Source organism: Carcharhinus amblyrhynchos, chromosome 15 (genome assembly GCF_965287045.1).
Source record: "Carcharhinus amblyrhynchos chromosome 15, sCarAmb.v2.hapA, whole genome shotgun sequence".
NCBI classification, from domain to species: Eukaryota; Metazoa; Chordata; class Chondrichthyes; order Carcharhiniformes; family Carcharhinidae; genus Carcharhinus; species Carcharhinus amblyrhynchos.
The window spans coordinates 76999788-77010463 of record NC_137338.1 but is presented as its reverse complement, the minus strand read 5'-3'; the positions used below and the strand labels follow the sequence as shown (position 1 = coordinate 77010463).

The 10676-nt window shown below is 47.7% G+C and overlaps 1 protein-coding gene across 1 annotated transcript in view; it reads right to left on the bottom strand.

The window, feature by feature from the left end:
- Positions 1–9882: 9882 nt before the first annotated feature.
- The window catches only part of LOC145352895 (protein WWC3-like), a 185391-nt gene continuing 184597 nt past the window's right edge, over positions 9883–10676 (bottom strand). Inside the window, exon 11 of the mRNA XM_080203196.1 lies at positions 9883–10084. Coding sequence (XP_080059322.1) covers positions 9883–10084 — 202 coding nt within the window. The remainder of the gene's footprint in view (positions 10085–10676) is intronic.

Below are 10676 nucleotides of genomic sequence, written 5' to 3'. Positions count from 1 at the left end.
GGCCATGATAAATTGCCCCTTAGTGTCCGAAGATGTGCAGGTTAGGGGGATTGGCCATGCTAAATCGCCCCAGTGCCAATTTGTCTTGATGGCAGAATGTAGGGTTGGGATGTGGGTTCAGTTCCCCCATTCCACCCCCCCTCAGCATTTATCCGCTCTCATCCCACCCAAACAAAATACAGTGGCACGATCCCTAGAAACAGACCCCTCTGAGAATTTTGTCTCTCAAATATCCATCTCCCGACGGTGGGATTAGCCCTCGCACAGAGAATTAATGGACCATTAGACTTCTTATTGATTTTGTCTCTCCTTTGGAGGAACGTCCTATCTGCAAATTGGTTCTCATCGTTCTCCCCTCACCTCCGCCTCCACACCTCTTGCCTTCCCCTCTTGGTGGGGATTTTAAATCAGTTGAATTTCTCTTTGATGGGGATGGAATAGTGGCGGGTCTGGGGCGGTGGGGGGGGGCGGGGGAGGGCTGGAGATGATGACAGCAAGGCGCTGAACAAATACAAAATTTATTATTTTATTTCCCTCCTGATGATGGTCAAATGAGGCTGGTCAGGAATGAGTATTCCATTTTCACCTCCACATCTAGCCGAGGGAAGTGTGAGAAACACAGCTCACAGTCAAACAATTTTATTCGAGTCAAGTTCCGAAGGAGCAAGATATTTTGTTTAACGTTCTTGCAAGACCGGGTGTCCAAAAAAATAGGCACACCTTACATCGATTTGCAGCACGTTTTTATACTTTTTCTACAAGCATTGTAATGGCTTTGCAATGTGTTGTTCTCCCCTAGTTGGTGGTCCCTGTCCCATCTATGTGTTGTCATTCCCCTGTTGGCTCGAGGTGCCCCAAGTTTCCATCCCCTCTACTCCCCATCGAACAATGTCTCCTGTTATCACAAGAGTGCATTAGCAAACTCATCCGTCTTACCTAACACTGTTACATGTCCAGTTCAGATCGGCAGTAATCAATCTTTTGCCAACTTAATCACTGCTGTCCCGACTATCTCAGTGACCTTTTTCCCCTTTTATGCTGAGTTGTAGAAACAACACATCTTGTATACCGTTTGCTTTTACAACCTGGACCTCGTACATTCCTTCAGGATGTGGTGTATGCTTCACTGCACACCACACATCTGGGGTTATTCCTACACCGCAGGCAGTTTCTTCATTGTCCCTGACTATTGCTCTGTTAGCAGCAGCGAATTTTATGTCCTATGTTTGTGACTAAAATCACAGTTGTTTCCATAATGTAGGTTAGCAATGTGCCTGACTATATCCAGTATACCTGCTATTTTTCTGTGGTGTACAGATATATGTGTTAACAGCATCTTTACCTGTTGCTCACAGGAAGGTTCTCTGAGTATGCTGGGGCTGTGGCTATTCCACTGCAGCAGCCTCATACACTGGAAGCTGGTTGGAAGGGAATGGGTTAATGGGTCCAAAATGGCCGCGGGTTTGGGGGGGCGGGGGGAGTGGAATGACTGGATTAAAAATGGCCGCCGCCGGCGGATGGTGGAGAATGACTGGATCAAAGATGGCAGCAAAAAAGGCGTCTTTTGATGAACAATGGGTCTGGGAACAGAGTGACTGGATGAAAGATGGCCGGCACACTGGGAGAAATGACTTGATTAAAAATGGCCGTTGTTGGGGTTGTGGGTGGACAGACAGCATCTTGATCAAAGATGGCCGCGATAGACTGCTCAATTTTGGGCCGCTGGAATAAAGATGGCTGCCTAGAAGAGTGCCTTGAGTAAAGATGGCGGCGGGAGGGCAGCGACTGCTTGATAGGGATCGGGCGGACTTGATTAAAGATGGCGGCGAGTGAGTGACTTGAGCAAAAATGGTCGCGGGGGCTGGGCGGGAACGGTGGGCGCAGGCGTGGCGTGTCCGGATCAAAGATGGCCGCGAGAGCGGATTCAAAGTGAGCGCGGACGGAGAGTGACTTGATGAAAGATGGCCGCCAACCCTGACGATAACAACAAACCTGCCCGCCAACGCCGCGGAGCGTGAAGTGAATCTTCCGGCCGGTGATCGGAGCGGGACTGGTTCCCGGGGAAGGCAGTGTGTGACAGAGAGGTTGGATCTGAGCGGGGTGAATGCAGCAGCCGCAACAGCAGCCTCCATGGGGGGAGGACACAAACCCCATCAGTGTGATCCTGGTCAGCTCCGGCAGCAGAGGCAACAAACTCCTCTTCAGGTTCCCCTTCCAACTACAACAGCAGCAGCAAGGAGCTCAGAGCAGTAAGTGAGGCCTGGGGGCAGGGACAGGCCCAGAGAGGCAATAAAACAACTGCAAACCCTACCCTCAGAGCAAAATCACCCTAATAATATACCCTCAGCAAAATCACCTCAATAATACTCCCTCAGAGCAAAATCACCCTCATTAATACTCCCTCAGAGCAAAATCACCCTAATAATATACCCTCAGAGCAAAATCACCCTAATAATATACCCTCAGCAAAATCACCCTCATTAATACTCCCTCAGAGCAAAATCACCCTCATTAATACTCCCTCAGAGCAAAATCACCTCAATAATACTCCCTCAGAGCAAAATCACCCTCATTAATACTCCCTCAGAGCAAAATCACCCTCATTAATACTCCCTCAGAGCAAAATCACCCTCATTAATACTCCCTCAGAGCAAAATCACCTCAATAATACTCCCTCAGAGCAAAATCACCCTCAATAATACTCCCTCAGAGCAAAATCACCCTCAATAATACTCCCTCAGAGCAAAATCACCCTCAATAATACTCCCTCAGAGCAAAATCACCTCAATAATACTCCCTCAGAGCAAAATCACCCTCATTAATACTCCCTCAGAGCAAAATCACCTCAATAATACTCCCTCAGAGCAAAATCACCCTCAATAATACTCCCTCAGAGCAAAATCACCCTCAATAATACTCCCTCAGCAAAATCACCCTCATTAATACTCCCTCAGAGCAAAATCACCTCAATAATATACCCTCAGAGCAAAATCACCTCAATAATATACCCTCAGAGCAAAATCACCTCAATAATATACCCTCAGAGCAAAATCACCCTCAATAATATACCCTCAGCAAAATCACCTCAATAATACTCCCTCAGAGCAAAATCACCCTCATTAATACTCCCTCAGAGCAAAATCACCCTAATAATATACCCTCAGAGCAAAATCACCCTAATAATATACCCTCAGCAAAATCACCCTCATTAATACTCCCTCAGAGCAAAATCACCCTCATTAATACTCCCTCAGAGCAAAATCACCTCAATAATACTCCCTCAGAGCAAAATCACCCTCATTAATACTCCCTCAGAGCAAAATCACCCTCATTAATACTCCCTCAGAGCAAAATCACCCTCATTAATACTCCCTCAGAGCAAAATCACCTCAATAATACTCCCTCAGAGCAAAATCACCCTCAATAATACTCCCTCAGAGCAAAATCACCCTCAATAATACTCCCTCAGAGCAAAATCACCCTCAATAATACTCCCTCAGAGCAAAATCACCTCAATAATACTCCCTCAGAGCAAAATCACCCTCATTAATACTCCCTCAGAGCAAAATCACCTCAATAATACTCCCTCAGAGCAAAATCACCCTCAATAATACTCCCTCAGAGCAAAATCACCCTCAATAATACTCCCTCAGCAAAATCACCCTCATTAATACTCCCTCAGAGCAAAATCACCTCAATAATATACCCTCAGAGCAAAATCACCTCAATAATATACCCTCAGAGCAAAATCACCCTCAATAATATACCCTCAGCAAAATCACCCTCAATAATACTCCCTCAGAGCAAAATCACCCTCAATAATATACCCTCAGAGCAAAATCACCCTCATTAATACTCCCTCAGAGCAAAATCACCCACAATAATACTCCCTCAGAGCAAAATCACCCACAATAATACTCCCTCAGAGCAAAATCACCTCAATAATACTCCCTCAGAGCAAAATCACCCTGAATAATATACCCTCAGCAAAATCACCCTCAATAATACTCCCTCAGAGCAAAATCACCCTCAATAATACTCCCTCAGAGCAAAATCACCTCATTAATACTCCCTCAGAGCAAAATCACCCTCAATAATATACCCTCAGAGCAAAATCACCCTCAATAATATACCCTCAGCAAAATCACCCTCAATAATACTCCCTCAGAGCAAAATCACCCTCAATAATATACCCTGAGCAAAATCACCCTCAATAATATATCCTCAGAGCAAAATCACCCTCATTAATACTCCCTCAGAGCAAAATCACCCTCAATAATATACCCTCAGAGCAAAATCACCCTCATTAATACTCCCTCAGAGCAAAATCACCCTCAATAATACTCCCTCAGAGCAAAATCACCTCAATAACATACCCTCAGCAAAATCACCTCAATAATATACCCTCAGAGCAAAATCACCCTCAATAATACTCCCTCAGCAAAATCACCCTCAATAATATACCCTCAGAGCAAAATCACCCTCATTAATACTCCCTCAGAGCAAAATCACCCTCAATAATACTCCCTCAGAGCAAAATCACCTCAATAATATACCCTCAGCAAAATCACCTCAATAATATACCCTCAGAGCAAAATCACCCTCAATAATATACCCTCAGAGCAAAATCACCCTCAATAATACTCCCTCAGAGCAAAATCACCCTCAATAATATACCCTCAGAGCAAAATCACCCTCAATAATATACCCTCAGAGCAAAATCACCCTCAATAATATACCCTCAGAGCAAAATCACCCTCAATAATACTCCCTCAGAGCAAAATCACCCTCAATAATATACCCTCAGAGCAAAATCACCCTCAATAATATACCCTCAGAGCAAAATCACCCTCAATAATATACCCTCAGAGCAAAATCACCTCAATAATACTCCCTCAGGGCAAAATCACCCTCAATAATACTCCCTCAGAGCAAAATCACCCTCAATAATATACCCTCAGAGCAAAATCACCCTCAATAATATACCCTCAGCAAAATCACCCTCAATAATATACCCTCAGCAAAATCACCCTCAATAATATACCCTCAGAGCAAAATCACCCTCAATAATATACCCTCAGCAAAATCACCCTCAATAATATACCCTCAGCAAAATCACCCTCAATAATATACCCTCAGAGCAAAATCACCCTCAATAATACTCCCTCAGAGCAAAATCACCCTCAATAATATACCCTCAGAGCAAAATCACCCTCAATAATATACCCTCAGAGCAAAATCACCCTCAATAATATACCCTCAGAGCAAAATCACCCTCAATAATACTCCCTCAGAGAAAAATCACCCTCAATAATATACCCTCAGAGCAAAATCACCCTCAATAATATACCCTCAGAGCAAAATCACCTCAATAATACTCCCTCAGGGCAAAATCACCCTCAATAATATACCCTCAGAGCAAAATCACCCTCAATAATATACCCTCAGAGCAAAATCACCCTCAATAATACTCCCTCAGAGCAAAATCACCCTCAATAATATACCCTCAGCAAAATCACCCTCAATAATATACCCTCAGAGCAAAATCACCCTCAATAATATACCCTCAGCAAAATCACCCTCAATAATATACCCTCAGCAAAATCACCCTCAATAATATACCCTCAGCAAAATCACCCTCAATAATATACCCTCAGCAAAATCACCCTCAATAATATACCCTCAGAGCAAAATCACCCTCAATAATATACCCTCAGAGCAAAATCACCTCAATAATACTCCCTCAGAGCAAAATCACCCTCAATAATACTCCCTCAGAGCAAAATCACCCTCAATAATACTCCCTCAGAGCAAAATCACCCTCAATAATACTCCCTCAGAGCAAAATCACCCTCAATAATATACCCTCAGCAAAATCACCCTCAATAATGTACCCTCAGAGCAAAATCACCCTCAATAATGTACCCTCAGAGCAAAATCACCCTCAATAATATACCCTCAGCAAAATCACCCTCAATAATGTACCCTCAGAGCAAAATCACCCTCAATAATGTACCCTCAGAGCAAAATCACCTCAATAATACTCCCTCAGAGCAAAATCACCCTCAATAATACTCCCTCAGAGCAAAATCACCTCAATAATACTCCCTCAGAGCAAAATCACCCTCAATAATACTCCCTCAGAGCAAAATCACCCTCAATAATACTCCCTCAGAGCAAAATCACCCTCAATAATGTACCCTCAGCAAAATCACCCTCAATAATATACCCTCAGAGCAAATCACCCTCAATAATATACCCTCAGAGCAAAATCACCCTCAATAATATACCCTCAGAGCAAATCACCCTCAATAACATACCCTCAGCAAAATCACCCTCAATAATACTCCCTCAGAGCAAAATCACCCTCAATAATGTACCCTCAGCAAAATCACCCTCAACAATATACCCTCAGCAAAATCACCCTCAATAATATACCCTCAGCAAAATCACCCTCAATAATGTACCCTCAGAGCAAAATCACCCTCAATAATATACCCTCAGAGCAAAATCACCCTCAGTAATACTCCCTCAGAGCAAAATCACTGTCAATAATATACCCTCAGAGCAAAATCACCCTCAATAATATACCCTCAGAGCAAAACCACCCTCAATAATATACCCTCAGAGCAAAATCTCCCTCAGTAATATACCCTCAGAGCAAAATCACCCTCAATAATATACCCTCAGAGCAAAATCACCCTCAATAATACTCCCTCAGAGCAAAATCACCCTCAATAATACTCCCTCAGAGCAAAATCACCCTCAATAATACACCCTCAGAGCAAAATCACCCTCAATAATGTACCCTCAGAGCAAAATCACCCTCAATAATATACCTTCAGAGTAAAATCGCCCTCAATAATTCACCCTCAGAGCAAAATCTCCCTCAATAATACAGCCTCAGAGCAAAATCACCCTCAATAATGTATCCTCCAACAGTGGCGCTCCCTCAGCACTGACCCTCCCGCGGTGCGGCGCACCCCCGGCACTGAGCACCCCCCCCCCCCCCCCCAAACGGTGCAGCGCCCCCTCGGCACTGAGCCCCCCGTGGTGTGGCACCCCCTCGGCACTGAGCACCCCCCCCCCCCCCCCCCAAACGGTGCAGCGCCCCCTCGGCACTGAGCCCCCCGCGGTGCGGCGCCCCCTCGGCACTGAGCACCCCCCCCCCCCCCCAAACGGTGCAGCGCCCCCTCGGCACTGCGCCCCCTCGGCACTGCGCCCCCTGCGGTGCGGCGCTCCCTCACTGCTTTCACTGAGTTTTGGCCTGGTGTTTTGTGCTGTGAGACACAGGGTGAGGCCCACCAAACCACATTGGACATACAGTCGCCCAACTGCCTTTATTTCTGATGTCATCTCTAATATGTTCTATGTTCTATGTTCTAATATTCTGTCCCTTAATTACTTTCCTTAGGCAAGCCCCGCAATCGCTATGCACTGCACAGCACAGCCGAAAGTGTGGAGGACCAGGATGGAGACTCGAGGTGAGTGTGAAGTGGAGTGCACCCACACTCAAGCTGCTCTTGCTGTCCGACCCACAGCGGCAATCTCTCACCCTTCATTCAGGAAGAGCCATCTTCCCGTTCACCTCCTTGGGGCTGAGGGGAGTGCCGCTGTCAGCGGGATTCTTCCCCTGTGGAGCCGAGAAGGTGAGGCGGCGGGGGCAGGGGGGATAGGAGAGATTTAACCGAGGCCAATTTCGCGGGGGGGCTTCGATGGGGTGGATGAGGACTAAGTGTTTCTCAGTGGCAGGACGTTCGGTGACTGGAGGGGGGGATGGAGGGGGGTGTGTTGGGGGGAAACAGATTAAGAATCGGACCAAGGGCTGGAGTGGGGCCGGAGGGGCGGTATGCAGGGGTGGGGCTGTGGATCGGGGGGTGGGGGGGGTTACATGCAGAGGTGGGGCTTGGAGGGGGGAAGGGGTTGGGGTGGGGGGTGTGATGTGCAGGAGTAGGGTCAGGGGGCGGGGGTTGGTGTGCAGGCTTGGGGTTGGGCTGAGAGGGTGGGGTGCAGGGTTCAGGCTGGAGGGCAGGTGAGGGGGTGTGGTGTGCAGGCTTGGGGCTGGAGGGGCGGTGTGTTGTGGGGGGGGGCACAGTCGCAGCAATGTGGTCAACTCCCCCCCCTCGGAATTGGGCTCCCAGGAAGACGCTCAGTTCAAGGGGCAGGTAGGGAAGGGCACCAAATGCCAGCATTGCCAAGCGATGCCCCTGTGTCCTGTGGGGTGCTGGGATGGGATTTGTGCTTTGCTCAGGATTACAGACTGGCAGAGACACGGGCACGTGCTGAGGAACACCCTCCGGAGCGGGGCTGGCCAGCCTGAGGCATTGGTTGCAGGCAGGAGGTGGTTGAGATCCTGGATTGGGCGCTGCTCTCCCCACCTCTGTGCCACCCAGCTGGTTAACAGCAGACGAGAAGCTGTTCCCATCGCTCGGCAGCAACCCCTCCTTGTGGGCACAGGTGGGGTAAAGATCCCCCACCCTCTCGCCCCCAGAGAAACTGTGCCCATCCCTCAGCTAAACACACCCTCTTCGCTCCACAGCATGGATTTCGACCCCTCAGCCCCATCCCTGCCACTTCACTGTGCCCCCTCCCCACCTTTGCCCCCCACCCTCCTTTGGCCCTCCCAATCCTCCTTCGGCCCCATCCCCCAACCCCACCCCTCCTGCACCCCCCCATGCATCATGATGCCCGCCCCCCCGTCGCCCTCCACCCGTCGTCCCCCCATCGCACACCCCACCCATCGCCTCCCCACTCCCCGTCACGCCCTCCATCCATCCCCCACCGTCCCCATCCCTGTCCCCCCGTCACACCCCATGTCAGTGTGAGACAGGACGGTTTTATTATCTTGTTCTCTCTGCCAGGCAGATGTTTTAGCTGCTGCTGTGTGAACGGACTGGAGTGCTGATGATAGTTGTCTGGGGAGGGAGGGTGGCATTCTCCATCTTTGCGCTCTGTTGTTCAGTGCTGTTTGTGACCGTGTTGCCCTTTCAGAGAATGGCCTGCTCTCACTGACGAAGTGTTGGTAGCCGGGTAAGGAGATGTCCCTCACATCCTTCCTCCCACCGTGCTCACTCTCGGCTCCCACTTGCTCTCTGCTCAACCCCTCTCTCTCTGTCTCATGCTGGTGTGCTCTTTTTTCTCTCTTTTCCTTTTCCCCCTGTGCTCGCTCTCTCTTTTCTCCCCGCGTGCTCTCTCACCCCCTCTCCGCTCTGGCTCTCTCTTACTCCCCCTGCTCTCTTCCTGTCCTCCTCTATCTTTCCCTGTACCACCTCGATTAGATTCCAGCTATAACTCACTCCAGGGTATCTGTTATTCTATATATAAACCACCCCGAACCCCTCGATTAGATTCCAGTCTGTAACTCACTCCTGGGTATCTGTTATTCTATATATAAACCACCCCGAACCCCTCGATTAGATTCCAGTCTGTAACTCACTCCTGGGTATCTGTTATTCTATATATAAACCACCCCGAACCTCTCGATTAGATTCCAGTCTGTAACTCACTCCCGGGTATCTGTTATTCTGTATATAAACCACCCCGAACCCCTCGATTAGATTCCAGTCTGTAACTCACTCCCGGGTATCTGTTATTCTATATATAAACCACCCCGAACCCCTCGATTAGATTCCAGCTATAACTCACTCCCGGGTATCTGTTATTCTATATATAAACCCCACCCCGAACCCCTCGATTAGATTCCAGTCTGTAACTCACTCCCGGGTATCTGTTATTCTATATATAAACCCCCTCGAACCCCTCGATTAGATTCCAGTCTGTAACTCACTCCCGGGTATCTGTTATTCTATATATAAACCATCCCGAACCCCTCGATTAGATTCTAGTCTCTCTGTCTCTGTGCACTTTCTGTTTACGTTTCTCTTAGTCGGAGTCTCTGGTGCAGTGGTGGTTTGCCAATATCTCTTCTCTGTTGGTGCGAATTCCACTTTCTTGGCCTGTCACCTGCTGGGATGAATCTCTGCTTTCTCCTGTTGGATCAGGGCAATCACCCGTCTCCCTCTCTTGCTCCCCACCTCCCTGTAATTGGGGCTGTTTGTAATGGAACACAGCTGCTACAGGTATACTAAGAGCAAAAGGGTAGTAAGGGATAAAATTGGTCCTCTTGAAGATCAGAATGGTCGGTTTTGTATGGAACCAAAAGAAATTAGGGAGATATTAAATGGGTTTTTTGAATCCGTATTTACTAAGGAAACTGGCATGGAGTCTGCGGAAATAAGACAAACAGGGAGGTCATGGAACCTATACAGATTAAAGGGGAGGAGGTGCTTGCTGTCTTGAGGCAAATCAGAGTAGATAAATCCCCAGGACCAGACAGGGTATTCCCTCGGACCTTGAAGGAGACTAGTATTGAAATTGCAGGGGCCCTGGCAGATATATTTAAAATGTCAGTATCCATGGGTGAGGTGCTGGATCATTGGAGGATAGCTCATGTTGTTCCATTGTTTAAAAAAGGCTCAAAAGTAATCTGGGAAATTATAGGCCTCCAGGTTTGACGTCAGTAGTTGGTAAATTATTGGAAGGAGTACTAAGAGATAGGATCGACAAATACTTGGATGGACAGGGACTTATTAGGGAGAGTCAACATGACTTTGTGCATGGTGGGTCATGTTTAACCAATCTATTAGAGTTTTTCGAGGAGGTTACCAGGAAAGTGG